This window comes from Lycium ferocissimum, chromosome 6 (genome assembly GCF_029784015.1).
Source record: "Lycium ferocissimum isolate CSIRO_LF1 chromosome 6, AGI_CSIRO_Lferr_CH_V1, whole genome shotgun sequence".
Classification (NCBI taxonomy): Eukaryota; Viridiplantae; Streptophyta; class Magnoliopsida; order Solanales; family Solanaceae; genus Lycium; species Lycium ferocissimum.
Window position 1 is genome coordinate 5,341,893 of NC_081347.1, and position 19,485 is coordinate 5,361,377.

Consider the following 19,485-nt stretch of genomic DNA (forward strand, 5'->3'; position numbering starts at 1 on the left):
GACATATTTCAATTTAAAACCTGCATGTGAGATTTTTGCTATATCGAAGTCACCCCACACCGATTTCCTCTTCAGCTGCAATTTTAACTCTTCCTCAACTTCATCGGCCCATGATTTTCTTCCACCACTACTACGTGACGTTGCTTTCTCACTACTTGGTGAATTGATAACAACTTCTTCCCACACTAATTTAGCTTGGTTTTGCATAATCTTCTCAATAGCATTTGTTCCTGGCACTGCTTCAATTGTTTTAGCACTTGTCCGCACTAATTGTTGTTGGAATTTCTCAACCTAAGTTGTTTCAATTGATTTAGGGCTAGGTGGAGGTTGTATTTGCTGATTCTTTTCTTCACTAATTTTCCCAATTTCACTGGGAATAGATCCAGATTTCCCTGTGTTTTGCCGGGTCTTCTCTCCAGCATTAGATTTATGGATTACTTCCATGAAATTAGGGCTAATCTCTACCTCATCACTGGTTTTATGAGCTGTTTCACTTGAATTAGGGCTGGATTGGACTTGTTTTTGCTGAATTTTCGCTGCTCTTGTACTCACAACTGTTGCATTAGCTTGACTTGGGCTGTCTGGTTTCCCTTTCATTTTACCTTCCTTGGTTCTTCGCTGCTTGTTACCATACAAATAGTGTGTCTCTGTCGCCATGAGAGCCTTCTGAGATGGATTGCGTGCTCTCTTCCCCATGGAAGGCGCAGGTTATGCTATCCTGCACCGAGAGAGAAAGCAAGCCATTCTTGCCTTAAATTATACTCATAATATTAGCTATATGTGCAATTGCCCCTTGAAAGCCAAACTTTCTTCATCAGGTCATTGACACTTATGTCCCTATTTTGCGTTGGTCTTTAATTTTTGTCCCTCATAATGAACAATTTTTCACGGGACATAAGTTTATATTTTTACATCATAAAATCTCAAAATTATGCCTCACGCTTTTAAAGAACTTATGTCTATTAACCATTAGTTCCATTTTGAATGGCAACAATCAAAGAGAAACCCAGGACAATTCGTGCAATTTCTTTCAAATAATTACACGGATTGCCTTTCAGATGGAACGATCTCTAATTTTTGCCCTTCAAAATTGAACTTATGCCTATAGAGGCATAAATTCTTTAAAAACTCTGGCATAACTTGTGAACATTACGATTTGTAACTTATACCCCCTACATGCATAAGTTCGATTTTGAAGAACAAAAATTAAAGAGCAGCACAAAATAGAGCCAAAAGGGCAAATGACCCAATTTTCTTTCTTCATCGAGTAGATAGTTTTGGGCCAAAAGTCCAATAATCGAGTCCCATAACGGCCCATTAAACCTGACCCAGTCTGTTTTGGTGGCTTTCTTCTCATTTCTCGGGAAAATATTCTTGCTCTACACTCCATTCAGCTCTCTCTTACCATAAATTGATTAGCGCGAACTCTCTCTCTTGTAAATTTCTACACAAGAAAAAAGACGTGTTGCATTTGATTTACAATATTATTATTTACTCAAAAATCAAATTCTTAATCACTGTGGATTTGTTTCATTCTTCTAGAATATTCCAACACAAATTCGTCAATCAATCATCATCTCAGGTAAGAGCTAATTCAATCGCTTAATTTCCCGTTTTCGGTTGAATTTGATATTGTTTTTGTGGTTTTTCGTGTTAGTTTTAGCTTACATTTTTTTTTCAATGATTGTTCTCATTTGCAATGCATACATTTGAGTGCTGTTAGTGTATTTACTTAACTTGAAGCAGTGCGAAATAATTTGGATTTACAATATTATCATTTACTGAAAAATCGATTCTTAATCACTGTTTATTTGTTTAATTCTTCTAGAATATTCCAACACAAATTCGTTAATCATCATCTAAGGTAAGAGCTAATTCAATGGCTGAATTTCCCGTTTTCGGTTGAGTTTAATACTATTTTTGTGGTTTTTTTCTTCTTAGTTTTAGCTTACATTTTTTTTTTTAAAATGATGTTCTAATTTGTAATGCATACATTTAGCGTGTAAGTATTTACTTAACTTGAAGCAGCGAAAAATTATTTGGATTTTTGGATGAAGTTTTTGTTTGCTTTTATGAATTTATATTAATGAACAATAAACAAATGGATACGTTCGGTTTGATTTTGTGGAAAAATGTGTGAATAGCTGGTTGTAGAAACTGAATTTTGAAGAATAATGAAGAGGACTATGATAATGGAAATATTTCGCTAGGATTAATTTTTGTAGATTTAGGATGAGTTTTATAAACAATGTAGAGGTATTTGTAGCTGCGGGAAAAGCAGTGTTGTCAAAGGCGCGCTTAAGCCCTGCAGCGAGGCTCAGAACATGTTGAGCGCTTTGCGTCGCTTAATGTGCGCTTCGGTGTCGTCATTAAGATTCTAAGACATATATTTCCTTGCCAATGAGCGGTTTTCTGAAGAGGCGACATTAAACAATTAATATTTCACTTTTTTTTTTTTTTTTTGGATACATAAGTTCGAAGTGATTTGGTTTTTGGATAAAGTTTTTGTTTGCTTCTATGGAAATAGATTTGTGGATGATAAACAAATGGCTGGCGTTAGGTTTCATTTGCTGGAAAACTGTGTGAAGAGCTGGTTGTAGAAACTGAATTTTGAGGGATAATGAGGAAGAAGTATGATAATGGAAATATATTGCTAGTAGTAATTTTTGTAGATTTAGGATGTGTTCGATAAACAATGCGGAGGTCTTTGTAGCTGCGGAAGAAGCAGTGTTGTCAAAGGCGCGCTTAAGCCCTGAAGCGAGAGTCAAAACATGTTGAGCGCTTTGCCTTGCTTAATGTGAACTTCAGTGTCGTCATTAAGATTCTAAGACATATTTTTCCTTGCCAATGAGCGGTTTCCTGAAGAGGCGACGACACTAAACAATTAATATTTCACTTTATTGTTTATTTTGTTTCCAATTTCTTTGTCCATATATTTTTTATTCATGCTTATAATTATTAATCTTGGACTAAACGTATATGTTTGTAGTTTTTCTCCATTGCGCCTTTGTCATTAAAGCCCAGACTTTATTTGCGCTTAAAGCCCCAATGGACCTTAGAGCTTTTTTGTGCTTTTCGCTTTCGATAACACTGGGAAGAAGGAATAGTGTGGATATGTGATTCAAAGAGCAGGGGATTTTGCATTTTGATTTGAGACATAGCTTTTGGCTTTCCTTTTGCGGGGAGGCAAAAGGGGAAGTGGAGAGTGTTTATTCTAACTGAATGTAATTATTGTCTTATCCACAGAACAAATTAAATGTAATTGTTGTTTATCATCAGAAGTTAGAGCATTCACATTGCACTTTTGCAGTAAGGAGTGTCTGGTCCAGTCTTATTGTTTTGCATTTGGTAATTTAATTTTTTTTTACAAGGGAAAGTTGATATATGGAAAGGGCGAATTGAGTGGCGGCATGATTTGGAACATAGATACATGATATCGCATATACTGATAATGACTACTCAATTCAGATTCAATTCCACTAACTACGAGTCCTTCTTTGGCTTGCGAGGAGGTGGTTGTATTGAGGAAAGAAGACAATAAACTGAAATGGATCCATTTGCTGTTTAATTAGTTGATCCGAATGTATTCTATTAAGTGAAATGCTTATATGGTTCCATGTATTTAGTGAATTATGATCTCTTATTTGGTATATTCTGTTCTATTTGTCAGGCTGGCATTAGGAAACTAATTTCTGGGATATTTTACATGAGCTGTATGCACAGTAGAAGAACTTTTTTCCAATGGCTTCAAGAGCAATATTGAGAAGGAAGAGGAACATCTTTGATCCTAATACGAAGCCTCATACTTTCATTCGAGGTTTTTCGAGCTATGAGAACTGGGGATCATCTAAGGCTTCTAATTCTTGGGATTGGTGCTCTACAGTAACTCATCAACCTCAGAATGCAGATAACAGAAATGAAGGAAGTTCAAATCCGTCAACCAAAGATGAGTTACTAAAAGTTTGGGGAAAAAGTGTCCTACTCAACTCATCTGAAATTCCAGCCTGGGGTCTCAGAGTTGGAAGATGTGGGTCTCTTTCTACTTTGGGGGCGAGGTGGATAACAAACCAACAGCGATATTCAACAGCTGCAGCAGGTCAACCCGATTTTGGTAAAGGAAATGATAAGGATGCAGAACCAGCGGTTAAACAGAAGAAAGAAGCTTCACCAGAAGAATGTGATGAAGCAGTTGAAGATTTAACCATGGCCAAAGCCAAGGCAAAAGCGAAACAGCTGCAAGATTCACAGAATGGTATTAAACCTATACTCAAGAAAATTTGGGCCATGCTATTAGGGATTGGTCCTGCTTTGAGAGCCGTTGCTTCAATGAGCAGGTTGAACTTATACTTTATTTTATACAACACATAGATAACGTTCTACACCTATTTCTTAATTCACTTTTCCACTTATTCCAGGGAAGATTGGGCAAAAAAGCTCCGACATTGGAAGGATGAATTTAAGTCAACAATGCAACACTATTGGTTGGGTACCAAACTGCTTTGGGCTGATGTTAGGATATGTTCCAGGCTCTTGTTGAAAACGGCTAAAGGGAAGAGTCTTTCCAGGAGGGAAAGGCAACAACTAACACGGACGACAGCTGATATTTTTAGGCTGGTTCCTGTTGCAGTGTTTATTATTGTTCCTTTTATGGAGTTCTTGTTGCCGGTATTCCTGGCAGTGTTTCCCAACATGCTACCATCAACCTTCCAAGATAAGATGAAAGAAGAGGCAAGAATTGTGTCAATTGTTCCAGCAGCTATTTTCTTTTGTGCTAAAACTTGATGGGTGTTTCATTCTCTCTCTCTATCTCTGATGCCATAATTTCTGACAGATTCCATGTGTTGTCAAAATTATAAGTAAATAAAATTTCAATTAAGATAGTAAACTATAAAATATTTTTTTCTTTGAACCTCGGAAAGAGAATGATTTGCTCTCTTTCCTGTTCCCTTCAGAGAAAAATACCCTCTGTTATGGACTGACTTTCCCTATGATTAGTCATATGAGCACATGATTAGCGTGTCTTTTTAATGATAAAGTCTGTAGTCACTTAATTTGAAGGATATTGTGGAGGCAGTCATACACTTCAAAAAAACTTTTACCAGCTACCCTTTGCTCTCCCTTTTTTTAAGCAGTGTAGAAGTTCCATGATCTGTGAGCTTTTGGTCTCCATGGCAGCTTAAGGATTGGAACACATGGATTACCTTATTTTCTGAGTTAGCATGTGCAGTTTGTCAAGATTGCCATCCTTGGCAAATTCAATTATAAGTGATATAGGCGTTTTATAATCCAAATCTCCTTGACGTAAGTCAGTTCTCAAGATAATACGAGTCCTTGGATATAGTAGTGGAAGAAAAAGCTTTGTGATAAAGTTGGGGAAAACATTATATCCTCTTTGGCTCTTTAACATATTAGTGGATTTGTGTAGTATATTATTAGCCTCACAAGTTGAAGGATATGAACATTTCCTTGAAAGTTGAGGAACATTCACTATGATGCCGTGATTGCAGCTTCTATTTAGTTAGCTCCCGTTTATTAGACTTGTATGTACATATGTCTACTCATGAATTTGTGTAACAGGGACAATCCAGTTAGTAGGTGTTCATTTGGTTAAGTTCAAAAAAATGTGTCATGTTGAAGTTAAAAAAGAGTGTTCGCAAGTTGTTTAATGTCTTCAACTAACAATAGGTGCCTCTGGTTGGTTGGCTGTGATTTTGTAGGCTTTTTATTTCCATTAAAGTCTAAGTATCCACATCCTCATAGTGTTTCAATTGCTCAAATTTAGGAGGCTCTGAAAAGGAGGCTGAATGCTAGGATTGAATATGCGAAGTTTCTACAAGAAACAGTCAAAGAGATGGCAAAGGAAGTTAAAAGCTCGCGAAGCGGAGAACTAAAGAATACAGCAGAGGATCTTGATGAATTTATGAATAAGGTAATATATTTATGTATCACTTCGTTTTGGGTTTTCCTTTCATCTGTATTTTTCGATATTTGCCAAATCTTGAATTATTAAGCCAAAGTTTTTATTTCCGTTCTTTCCCCCTCCTTTTCCTATTTAACTGCTGTGGATGTTTATATGACAATTGACTAGGTCAGAAGGGGTGCTTGTGTATCTAATGAAGAAATTTTAGGATTTGCCAAGCTGTTTAATGATGAGCTCACTTTGGATAATATCAGCAGGTTTCTGGCTAATTACACTTTTTTGGTTTAATTCTGACTAAATGGATTTTTTTTTTTTGTTTTTGTTTTTGTTTTTGTGCATATACTGCTAGTGGTTAAAATATTGAAGTGCAATTGATAAGTATTTCATTAAATGCAGACCAAGGTTGGTGAATATGTGCAAATATATGGGTATCAACCCCTTTGGAACTGATGCATATTTGCGATTCATGCTTCGAAAGAGGCTCCAAAAGTAAGTCTCATTATTTTTCATTTTGAGTTAACTTGTGTCTAATAGTTTATATGTCCTTTCCTCTCCAATTTATGTTCCTTTTTCATTCTTCGACAAATATTTAGTCAGCTGGTCTCTATTTTCCTTTTTAATTTTGAATAACTTGAGCCTAAATGGTTTATCTATCTTTTCTTCCTTTAATTCTGCCTTTTTATCTTCAAAATAAACGGTCTTCGCTATTATGGTTTTTCATCTCGAGTTAACTTTTGTCAAATAGGTTATGTATCCTTTTACCTTAGGTTCTTTTGTTTCTTCAACAAAAATTTATTCAGCTGATCTCTATTTTTCTTTTAAATTTTGAACAACTTGAGCCTAAATAGTTCTTTTATATTTTTCTTCTTCAATTGTGCTTTTTTCCTTCAAAATAAACTGCTCTTCACTATTATGGTCAGTTTGTCTAAGAACTGATTTTCATTCTTAAGGTCGTTTCATATAATGTAGCTTCGATATGTTACAAAGTTCTATTAAGAGATTAGAGCCCCTATCATTTCCAGCTAACAACATTCCCATGCCAGGAATTTTGTTAAGTTTTGCTACAAGATTTTATCAAAAGAATATCAGCAATTTAAACCTTGGCCCTGGAAGAAAATTTGGAAGTCAAGGGCTCCGTTTAAAGTGGAGTGCTTTCCTCGGTTGGGGAGAGGCTTTCCTAACTGTAGATAACTTAAAGAAAAGAGGTTTCTCATTATGTAGCAGCTACCTATGTGGCGCTCAAACAGAAACCTTTAATCGTCTGTTTTTGCACTGTCCTATCACAGACTAGCTATGGCAGCTATTTCTGAACTTTGCTGGTATCAAATGGTCCATGCCTAGGGCTACAGAGGATCTTTTGCATTGCTGGCATAGGCATATACTAAGCAAAGTAAAAGATAGCTGGTGTAATACAGTTCCAGCTTGTATCTGGTGGGTGGTTTGGACAGAGAAATTTTAGATGCTTTGAAGAGAAGTTCAAATCAGTTTAGACTTTAGAGAATCAAGCTTGACTGTCTTTTGTTGTTTCACTACTGGTCAGTGGAGTATGCCAATGGGCCAGAAACTATGTTGGAATCCTCAGAATGCCTCTAAGAGCTTAAGAGGTCCATACTTTTGGGTTTCTCTTTTTCACGCTTTTCCTCGCTTGTACAATATTATCAGCACATTCTTTGTGCTGTTCGATTTATGCAACCATTACCTTTTCAAAAGAAAAAAAAATCCCTTGCCAGATTTGGAAATCAGGTGTTGTCCTATTTGATTTTTTCTTGGGGAATTGCTGGGTTGGTTGGTAACAGGGAACCAGTAAAAAGGGTATCGTGACAGAAGTCTAGAAGATAGAGACCATAGTCAGAACGGTCGAGCAATCTATTGGTCAATTTGCATCCTCTCACCATAAAAGATTTAAGTATTTGTTTGTTTGTTTTTGGTGAGATGAGTTAATGCTTTTGTGATGCATGTGTTGTAGAAGAAAAAAAATTCCCTCATTTAACAAAACTTTGCTGCTTTTGGCAGGATCAAGAATGATGACAAGATGATTCAAGCAGAGGGTGTAGAGTCCCTTTCGGAGGATGAGCTCCGTCAAGCCTGTCGAGAAAGAGGCTTACTTGGATTACTTTCAGTTGAAGAAATGCGGAAGCAGGTATAATTTGATCTTTTGTTAGTCTTGTGTACATTATTTGCTCGGGTAAATTAACTACTTTTGTCTCTAAATTTCGTGCCTTTATGTCTTATCTTGTGCATAATGGTTTGCACCTTATTTCTGCATATTTTGGTTTCATTATTTTTGTAACTCTGGTGTATCCTGACTCCTTCAGAAACTTCTGGATTTGGTCATATTAGTTAGATTTTGTAGTCAATATAGTCATTTGAAACAACTTAAATGGGAAGCCTGATATGTTCTCTATTGCTCTTGGAGTCCTCCCTGGCATTGGAAATTTTAAATCGACAAGTATTTATCTAGAGAATTGTGGGTTATTTTGAGTGGTCTGATACGACTCTAACCCTGATTTTCTTCTTGATAAGGTTGTGTACATCCTACCCTCCCGAGGCCCCACTTGTGGGATTACACTACATTATACATGTGCTCCAGAATTTCACAGGAAAACAAAATGAGTTTCACCCAACTCTTCTTCTGCTCTTGAACTTCACCTAGTTAGCGCAATAGCATGTCTTTAGCTGTCCTAGGCCCCTAGCATCATTCACTGATTCCAGACATTTTCCTCTCTGAATTCCATATCATGTGTGCAGTTTGGCAATGACGCAATAAAAGGTTAACATCCTCGTCCACTGTCTGATACTCATGAAACCCCAACTGATACAAGTGATGCTTCTTCTTTTTTTCTTTTTCTAGTTCTCTGCTGTAAGAATGGCTTCCATGCAGCTATGAAAGCAAATGACACTTTTCGTGGTGCTTTTGACCATATTGTACAGTGGGTGAAATCTTTCTTCTCTCTTAAGACTCCATCTTTGCGCCGTTCCCAAATCCATTGCCAAATCCACTTGTTTCTCTCTCTATTTGATGATGATAGTTTTTGCTCATATAGTAATCTTCAGCTCCTTCATCTTCCAATCTCGTAGATCCTTCTGATATCCATGTCCTATAGGATTCCGTTCCCCTGCTCTTTGTGTATCTAGCCAATTACTGCTGTTTGCTGGCTGGATATGCAATGCTTAGAATTCCGCTAAATCTTTTACCAGCCTTAGTTTTGCAGCTGTCTTTGGATACAATGTTCTCCTTCCTTCCAGCTGCCTTTAATAGGCACTGGATTTTGCATCAGTAGGTTCACATAAATTTTGATGGGATCTAAGGTTTTTGTAAATATGTAAAACGGGATGGTATTCCTGTGACAGTTTTTCTTTTTGATAAAGTAATAAATCTATTGATGTTTGGGCAAAAAAGAGCCCTTGTACAAGAAATATACCAAAAAATAGAAAACTTACAAAAAGATATGATTTCTGCAACCGTCACCCAATCTGCTGTACATAAAGGAACATCATGGGTGTACCAAAAAAGAAATAAGGAATAAGACGATACTCTCAATTGTATAAAATTCATCTCTACGCCTTCAAAAAGCTCTCTTATTTCTCTCTCCAAACGACTTACACAAGTGTTAGTGGAACAATTTTATTTTCGATTAGTAATGATATTCTATAAATGGTAAAACAACACTAAGATGGTTTGTTAAAAATTACCAAGTGTGCAAAGCCACAATCATATATAGCTTGGAATCTACATCATTTACAATGGTCATGTTGCACCGAAAAGCTAGCAAAGAAATACAATTTTGTTTTAAGGCTATGTATGTTGCTATGTTTGTGTTAGAATAGGAATAGGAATAGGAATAGGAATAGGATTTGTTTATAGTATCCTACATGGAAAAGGATTGGGATGTAGAGTCTATAAATAGGGCTCAGTGTGATAATAATGTAGATACACAATTCAACAATATTTTCCCCATAATTTCTCACATGGTATCAGAACTTTAGTGAGAAAATAATTGTGCAAATTTCCAACAATTTCCGGGAAAGGAAATCAGTCACCGTCCAATATTTCCGGTGATAACATAGCTGTTCTCTTCAAAATTACTTTCCGGTAGTGTTGTGCAAATTCCAACACCACCACGAGGATCACTCCCTTCTGACCAAAACCCGGTCAGCGGCTCCGGCAAATATCCACTCAGGTCCAAAATGGCAAAATACATGATCCAAATCTGATAAGTGTTCTTAGTGGAGCAACTTTCCGCGCGCTGTGTGTTCTCTTTCTTAGCTGAACATTACCTCTTTCACAGTGATGGTGGTAATTATATGCAAGGATCAGTTGCCCTTGACTGAGTAGGGTATATGACGGAACAATTAATCTGAGTGGGGGAAGAATAATGTGTGTGGTAAATCTTCTGTTTTATTATTGCATTGGGTATGACGTTGTTGTTGTTGTTCTGTTTTACTATTTAACAGGAAATTTACTATTGCGCTTCCTTCCCATTCTCAAGTGCAACAAATTTCAAATTCTGCTTGTGAATTTCTATATATTGGTTTCACTATGGAAGTGCAGAAGACTTATCTTGGATTATTGCATTGTAATATCTTTGCAGTTGCAAGATTGGCTGGACTTATCGCTCAACCATTCATTGCCATCTTCGTTGTTAATCCTTTCTAGGTAATTCCATTCCCAGTTTCTAGGATCTTGAGATTTAGACTATCAACTGAGCATGTTATCGTGTTGTTTTTATTCTCCTCAGAGCCTTCACAGTATCAGGCAAAGTTAAACCAGAGGAAGCTGTTCAAGCTACACTTTCATCACTGCCAGATGAGTTGGTGGACACTGTTCAAGTTACATCTATGCCATCTGAAGATTCTCTTGCTGAAAGGAAGAGAAAGCTAGAGTACTTAGAAATGGAAGAAGAGCTCATCAAGGTAAAGTCTTGTTTCTTCTATTGTGCTGGATGTTTATCTGAAATAAATAAGTGGTAAGACGAATTAATGGAAATACACTCTTGTGAGTGAATGGTAGAGTGAACTAAACACTGTGCTTGTCCCTCTGTCCTTATAATCTCGTTTTTGAACTTTATGGGTCATGAAACCTCATTATCAATTTAAATTATTGGGAATAATTCATATTATTCAAGTTTAGGATATTAATTCCAGAACTTATTAGCAATACTTGAAAGACAAATTGTATTTTCAGTTTTTATTACATTACTCCAAACTAAATACCCTTGGTTAGTGTGTGAGAAAAATGTACATTTCCTTGGCAATTCAGTTCTATAAAGTGCTATACGCTACAAATAAGCTCAGTATAACCTTTTCATTTCCATTTTGTTAAGAGAGAAGTTAAGTAGTTGGCTCAAACATCACTGTTATTTAGCATCATGTTATTGAAAACTTAAGATAGGCTTGCGACCCGGGAGGATAATACAAAAGTCCTCTTTTTCACTTGCTTTTGATACACTTGCTAATCCTTCCAAACCTGATTCCTGTCCAGTTCTTTTCAAGCATATTTTTTGCCTTCTGGGTGCAAAATCTTAAATGTGAAAGCTATAATTATGTGATAGTGATTGAATATAACTATTGAACATTTGAAACTTCACCTCTGATCTTGAAGCTTTTGTAATAGAAGTGTCTTTGTGGAAGAAAAGAACTATGTACATTTCAGGAATAGCGTCTCATTCCTAGTCTCTTTATGGTGCACCCATGAAGTTACAGTGTGTATGGTAAATTGGTTGTCGTTTGTAGAGAATCATATTATGTTGTAATTCTCTAGCTGTTAGTACTGCTTGTATACTTTTTTATACTTATGATTTTCCCATTATTAATAAAATTATTTACCTTATCAAAAAGTATGTTTGTAGACTAATTCTAAAGTCGTTGCTTTAGGAGGAGGAAGAGGAAGAAGAAGAAGAGCAGGCTAAGATGAAAGAAAAGCAGAAGGATGTAGCTTTGGAAGAGATGACTCTTGCGACAGCTAAAGAAGCAGAAGAACTAAAGAAAACCAAAACTTTGGATCAACAAGAGCAGCTTTGTGACCTTAGTCGTGCATTGGCTGTGTTAGCATCGGCTTCTGTGAGTACTTGGCTGGAGCTTTTCTTTTGTACGTTGGACCTTTGCTGATCATGACCTGTTTTGTTGCTTATCCTTTCAGTCTGTAAGCCTGGAGCGTCATGAATTTTTGAGACTTGTCAAAAAAGAGGTAAGCATATCATTGCTTGAGCTATTACCCTTCTGACATATTGTAACATTCCTGATAAGGAATTTAAGCAAAAGGGAACTGTCTTCCTAGATTTCATGCTAGATCTGGTTAATATGTTACTCGGACTCTCCTAAAATGTCGTCGGGTGCGTGTCGGATCCTTCAAAAGTAGTGTATTTTTGGAGGATCCGACACGGGTGCGGCAACACTTTCGAAGAGTCCGAGTAACTTAGATTATTAGTGTTTGTTGGCTTTTTTGAAGAAACTAAACTGGACAACTTGCCTTTTGAAGTCAGATTATTGTGTTTATCATAATTTAAATAGTACGAATGTCTTTTCATTACTTCTCTGTCCGTTTTGAAGGGGTTGTTGCATGTCTAGTTCAAGATTGCTAAACTTTAGACTTTGAATCTGTTTCCTTTTGAGAACTTAAATCGCAATTAGCTTACTGTAGCTGTGGTTCTGATGGGAGTGGTGTGAGTTTCTCCTGATTTCCAATAACTTAGTGATTCTGATGAATTTTCGGGAATGTTCAGGAATTGTCCCTCTGATTTCTGATACCACCCTACTTTATTATTTTATGCTTGTTTCAATATTTTGTACTTGTAATATATTTGCCATTAACGATCTTAAGATTATACTGGGCATGTTGTGAAGAGGTCTTGTAATAATAACTGTTAGTCATCGGCATTATGTGAGGTTTAATTAGTACCTTTTAAAGTTAATAGTGGCCATGATGCACTCTAAATTTATTGCCTTTTGTTAGCAATGTGATTTTGTGTTTATTTTGGTTTTCCTTCTTTCAATTGCTCAATGCGCCTTGTTTACTCCGGTAGCTATCTGTTCTAGGCTTCTAACTGGGGCATGTTCAGAGTGATAGATTACAAACTTTAAAAGAGCAGTAGGCACCAGGCAGGTTTTGGACAGTGGAATCTAATTTAGTATGTTTTCGGATAGTCAACCTGCTTGGTGGTTGTTCTTTTAGGCCTACTGCAGTATTTAATCAAAGTTCTAATATTCAAAGATAAATGTGGTACTACCGTAAAGAGGATGGAGGATGGTTGGGAAACTTTGAACTTTCATTTGTCACACATAGTTTATTCCTTGACTACTTTCAGTCACATTGTCCTCTTGCAATCATATTCATAGTTGTTTTTATACTGTTGATAGAAATTGTTGTACAGCATAGTGCATACGATGCTAATACAAGGAAAATACTATGTATTCAATGCTGAAGCTATTTTGTATTGATAATTGCAGATAGAGTTGTATAATAGCATGGTGGATAAAGGGGGCCCTGAAGGTGAAGAAGAAGCCCGAAAGGCATATAAAGCTGCTAGGGAAGAGGACAGCGACCACACTAAAGAAAGAACTGTGGATGATAAAGTTTCTGCAGCACTTATTAACAGGGTAAAGCTGATTATCCTAGGAATATTTGGCTTTGTGCTTTAAAATTTCACACCAATTCTTGATTTGATTTTCGTATTATAGCTGCAAGATTATACATAAAAACTTACATATACTTCCTGGCGTTACCGCTCAACAGGTTGATGGAATGCTCCAAAAACTTGAAAAGGAAATTGATGATGTGGATGCCAAGATTGGTAATCGTTGGCGGTTACTAGATAGGTATGTATAGAGAAGTTAGTAATATGTCCACAAATTGCGCCAAGGTACAATCTAAATCTAAAAAGAGGCATTTCACCGAGTTAAATGAACTACTTTTGCCACTGCTCAACTGAAAAGAGAAAATGACAAATTTGCAAGGTGAACATTGAGGTTTTTTATCCCAACATATACATGTCTTGCTGAGTTCAGCATTATCACCTGTCATGTATCAATTTATACCTGTTTTCATGTGCATGCTTAAAATCATGAGTAAAATTTAGGGTTGGAGTAGTTCTGGCTGTTGGCCACTGGGCACTGATGGCAGTTCTGGGACACAAGCCTGCTTCTATTTACTCTCTCATAGATGTAGTATATGGAGTATCCTTCGTTTCTGAAATTAATCCTGGCATGGGGTGCAAATGTCAGATGAGTAAATCCAGCGTGTGTCGATGCAACCGTGCATTATGCGTTCTTTACTGTAGATTAATACAAATATTAAAAGTCTCTTTTTTGTTGATCATGCAAATATTAAAATCTTTACTATTTGTTAGTGTGTTAGAGTACCACATTGTTTGTGAAATGGATTGGTGATCTGCTTATTTGGACTTGGTCAATCCTCCCCTCGTGAGCTAGCTTTTGATGTTGAGTTAAGCCAAAGTACCATATCTTTTGATTGTATCAGCATCAGGTCCTTCCCTGTTTGGTTCCCCTTGTTATATTTACCACACTCTAGTTGGTGGCCTGGGCGTGAAGGGGGATATTAGAGTGGGTTAGAGTCCCACATTGGTTGGGGAATGAATGGGTGATCAACTTATATGGATTTTGGTCAATCCTCCCCTCATAAGCTAGCTTTTGGTGTTGAGTTAGGGCCGAAGTGCCATATCTTTTCACCCTTTCATAAAAGGGTTATTTATTTTCTCTAGTTGAACTATATCAACATTACAATATAGGAAATTTTCATTCATGAGATATCTTGTTTATTGTTTCTCCTATATTAATTTCTGCTGCCTTTAGTTCTACTGGAAATCATATTGGAGAATGACATAACTCTTTTGCGTCCCACGACAGGGATTATGATGGAAAAGTTACTCCAGAGGAGGTGGCATCTGCTGCTGCATACCTCAAGGATACATTGGCTAAGGAGGGTATTCAGGAGCTAATAACCAACCTTTCCAAGGACAGAGGTTAGACATGAAAGGTTCTTTGATAGTCCTTGTTTTTATGTGTTATGACGTATGCTTCTGCCAACTTGACAACTGAAATAAAGAATGGTTATAATTAAACCTCCCAATATCTGATGTATTTTTGAGGACCTAGGGGAATAAAAGAGATAACCTAGAGTAAGAAACTCAATAAGATTTAGATTGGCATTTCGAAGTTGGTGGGTGAGTTGCTGCTTGACGAAACAAAAGAGATATCTTGTTGTGGTACTTACCAAAAAAAAAAAAAAAAAAAAGAACTTTTTTGCTGTGAGTTCAGTAGATATGCCAGAAATTCTTTTAGGTGCAACTATATTTGAGATTGAGTAGGCATTTAAAGATAATAAATAAATAGCTAGCAATTAGTATAGGTTAAACTTTAAAGTGGAAGAGGGAGCATGATGTTTATAATCTGACGTCAAATTGTTGTCCTCTTTTTGTCCAAGAAGGATGGTATGGTTTCCTCAGATCATGAAACTAGCTAATTTTGGGGTTGGGTGTGGCCATTGAATCATTCGTATTTTGAAAGGAAAATTTGATGTGTAGAAACTATACTAAAGTACAATAATCACATAGTTCAAAATTGAAATTACTTAATTGTATTTAGAGGACAAGTTGTGTGACGTTCAAAATAGCAACTGTGTTACATAAAGTGAGGATGGAAGGAGTATTAGGTAGTAACCTCCCAAGTGTTCCACTTCAAAAAACCCGCAAGCATTTGTCACATTTTAGAGCCCATCAATAGTAGTTAGCAAATGGAACTCTAGATTCTCATTCTCTATTCATCCGTAGTTAGTAACGGTTAACTAGAACTTCTGATTATTATAAAGAGTAAACCCCTATGATAATTGCCTTGCTCCATCCAAGCCAAGAAATTAAACTGAAAGTCTGAAAATAACTGGAGAATACCCTTCCTTCAATTGAGCTGCTATTTGAAGTTACCCTACCCTTAAAATTGATAAAACATTCCAACTCTTGGAATCTCCTTTTTCACACAGCTTTGATCCATGACCAATTATTGTTCAATACTCCCTCCGTCCCATAATAAGTGTCACCTTAGCCAATAAAAATTGTCCCATAATAAGTGTCATCTTAGGAAACCAAGACATGGATTGACTAGTTTTTTTTTTCCAACTCTACCCTTAGACAAAAAATGACAAGTTAAAGTAACATCTAAATGATGATTGGAAAAGCCACATAATAACTTGGTATTGTTGGATTCCCAATGTCAAAAGGATTACTACTTGTGCATGCTCTAATCAAAAGGAAAAAATAATTTATTTTTATTATATAGGGGTAATTAGTAAACTTCACATTGCATTATTGGTTTCTTAATATGCGTGTTTTTGGCTAAGGTGACACTTATTATGGGACAGATGGAGTATCGTTTAGATATGCTGGTCAAGTTAAACTTGGGCGGGTCAAAACGTGTCATAATCCGACCAGTCCAAGTTAAATAAATTGTATGAGACTAGTTGTTGTTTTTGTCAGAAATGGTTGTTCCTTTTAGGTGCTAATGGCTGCTGTATATGGCTTAGCATCTTTTTGTTTCTTGGGGAGTAGGTGTGGCATTTAACTACCGTAATATGTACCCTTACTAGTATCATTTTTGCCTTGTGTGTATTAATTGGTATATTTTTAACAGAAGGAAAAATCCTCGTCGAAGATCTGGTGAAGTTAGCCAGTGAAATAGATGATGCTGAAGAGGAAACTACAGAAGAGGAAAAAGCTCAAAAGTAAATCCAATACAGCAATATTTTTGATCCATTTGCTGCTAGCCAGTTAGTCTCCAACATTTTTCCTTTATACTACTAAACACGATAACCTTGGTATCTCATGTGGTCAGGTATCATCAACCTAGGTCCTTATAATGGGCGCTTGTAGTTGAATTTGTATGATTGATAAAATGCGCCCCGATTCAATTCACAGAAGCTAAAATGTTCATGTATGCGGCCGCTGTGTCAACATTTGACTATCTGCCTTTACTCCCCGGCCCCTAGCTGTATCTTGTATCCCTACAGTGGCAAACATAGCAGTATTGTTTATCAGCGGAATAATTTGAGAATCCCAGCTTTAGTTTAATTCTTAAGGTGGCAATCACGGGATTTGAAAAGAGATTATGGTTCATTTGTTTTTCTTTTGAAGGAAAACAGTATGCTTGGATTTTGTTTTGGGAGAGGGGTGTGTGTGTTGGAAGAATTTTTATTGGAAAAAATCTCTCAGAACTTTCTTGATAACCGTTATTCTCCCAAAACAGTGCGTTTGTCTCGGCTGATTTGCGAATTGCCCTTCTTTTGGGGTGGTCTTTAAATTTTCCGCTTCGTATTTGAAATGTTTTAAATTTTTAAAAATTTAACACCCATAGGTTCAGGTTACCGAACACGCGCGGTCAAAATTTAAAAAAAAAATTCGCAAGGCGGGTTTAAATTTCGTTATGCCCAAAATGACATACACTTGTTAAGGAATTACACATTTATCTCGACGCATACTCATGCCTTATGGACGGAACTTCGCATAAGTATCTTCGGTCCGCATAACTTTGATAATTCCTTCACAAAGTTATGCCGGTGGGGGCAACTTAGGACGCGCGTTTCCGCATAATTATGAAGGAATTATCAAATTATGCGGACCGGCATACTTATGCCAAGTCCCGCCCATAAGGCATAAGTATCTGTCAGAGATAACTTTGATAATTCCTTCAAAGTTATGCGTGGGGAACATACACAATGGGCAAACTTTATGCGGGACCGGCTAAGACAATTTTGTGAAGGAATTATCAAAATTATGCCGACCGTGCATACTTACGCCAAGTCGCCCACAAGGCATAAGTATCTTCGGTCCGCATAACTTTGGTAATTCCTTAACAAAAGTATGCCTGGGTCCAAAGATAGCGAAATTTAAACTCCCCGCCTTTGCGAATTTTTTAAAATTTTAACCGGCGGCGGCTCAACCCTAACCCATGGGTGTTAGCCGAAGGAGCAAATTTTAAAGATTTGAACATGAGAGCAAAATTTAAAACCACCCAAACGAAAAAACTAAAAAAAAAATGTTTACGCAAATGTGCTTTCTTTAGGTCACTATTTATATTTTGTCATTATTTTTAGAAGTTGTGCAAATACAGTCTTTGCAAACATACCCTTCCGGACAACATTAAACTTGGTTTAATTTTTTTGCTCATGTATTGCTCAATTTTACGGATAAAATATTAGACTGTTGTCTAATATTTGTAATAATTTATTGTTATTTAATGTTTTCTCATAAATTATTTAGTTTGCTCAAAAGAAAATTTTAAACAGTGAATGAATATTCATAAGTTGCACGAGAATGAGAAGATGATCATTTATTAAACAACTGCGGTAAAAGGCACAATTGGCAAAAATTACACCATTGTCATGGCCTCATGGGGTGCCTAATGCTCAATTTTTTTTTTCCGCAGATTGCCCTTCATTTGGGATGGTCTCTAATTTTTGCCCTTCAAATTGGTAGTCTTTAAGTTTTACTCTTCGCCTAACACCCCGATGTTGTGGGTTGGAACTTAAACTCAATAAAATAAAATAAAAATCGCAAGGCAGAATTTTGCAAATCTGCTTAGCGAAATTCTGCCTTAATGCAGAATAATTTGCATGAGTAGAAATTCTGCCTGTGTCACGTAAATTCTGTCTGAAGGACAGAATTTGAAGACCACCATTTTGAGGGGTAAAAATTAAAGATCACCCCCAGCGAAGGACAATCCTGCAAATTGCCCATGCTCAATTGCAGCTCGCTTTTTCCCAGATTGATGGTTGTGCAATCATAATAATGTTCTTGGGAAAGAGCGATTGCTTACCGATCTATGTAAAGCAAATTACTAATATAAGATTTCTCTAACCTTTTGTTTAAATTTTAGATTACTAAATTTGGTTTAAAGATTAATTAAACCAAAACTTCTTGTGAATATCTGAGCCAGCGGTTTGTTCTAATTCAAATCTTGATTCTTGAGTAAGGCCGTGGATGACAATTGTTTGATCAATAACATTACACTCTTAATTCATACAAAGTGAAGTCTCTGGTGATTTTCAAAATTGAGAGGTTCTATGAGATAGAAAGTGCGCAGTAGCTTTTCTTGGGTTAATAATATTTTTGGCCCCTCTTATACTGGTAAACTATGGAAATGCCGGCGCTTCGCACGTCAGTAATAAATCTCATTAAAATCGCGAAATAATAATTTCCTTAATATTTAAATATTAGGAGTATTAAATACATAAGTTCATGTAAAAGCTTAAAAAATTGATTAAAATTACATCCAATAACTTCTAATGGTATATATATGCGTGTAAAATCCTCAATTTCACGAATGACATATATCATAGTCATTCTCAAGAATAAGTTTTTCTCAAATACACCAAAAAGCACTGGACAATAAAACAAAGGGAAGTGCAGTTTTCTAAGTCAGCATGTAGAATGCTAATAATGGAAAATTGAAAAGATAAGTCATCATAGTTAACTATACTCAAAAAGATATTGAATGAAAATTGTGTTCAATTTAACAGAAAAATAATTACAGAGTGAATAAACTTTCGGATATTAAAATCT

The 19,485-nt window shown here is 36.3% G+C and overlaps 1 protein-coding gene across 3 annotated transcripts; it reads left to right on the plus strand.

Moving 5' to 3' along the window:
- Positions 1-1,387: 1,387 nt before the first annotated feature.
- LOC132059050 (uncharacterized) lies at positions 1,388-18,231 on the plus strand. 3 transcript variants are annotated; one of them, XM_059451524.1, is made up of 17 exons: positions 1,388-1,582; positions 1,829-1,864; positions 3,671-4,334; positions 4,416-4,728; positions 5,783-5,929; positions 6,089-6,177; positions 6,317-6,409; positions 7,934-8,060; positions 10,513-10,577; positions 10,660-10,834; positions 11,795-11,980; positions 12,060-12,107; positions 13,367-13,516; positions 13,653-13,735; positions 14,783-14,898; positions 16,559-16,649; positions 18,210-18,231. In XM_059451524.1, exons 3-17 carry the CDS (start codon positions 3,742-3,744, stop codon positions 18,214-18,216), a joined length of 2,283 nt encoding a protein of 760 aa, XP_059307507.1. In that variant the 5' UTR covers positions 1,388-1,582; positions 1,829-1,864; positions 3,671-3,741; the 3' UTR covers positions 18,217-18,231. The 3 variants fall into 3 exon arrangements, with proteins under 3 accessions (XP_059307507.1, XP_059307506.1, XP_059307508.1); XM_059451523.1 differs by lacking the exon at positions 1,829-1,864 and having other exon boundaries at positions 1,389-1,582; XM_059451525.1 differs by lacking the exons at positions 1,829-1,864; positions 18,210-18,231 and having other exon boundaries at positions 1,390-1,582; positions 16,559-17,150.
- Positions 18,232-19,485: the final 1,254 nt, after the last annotated feature.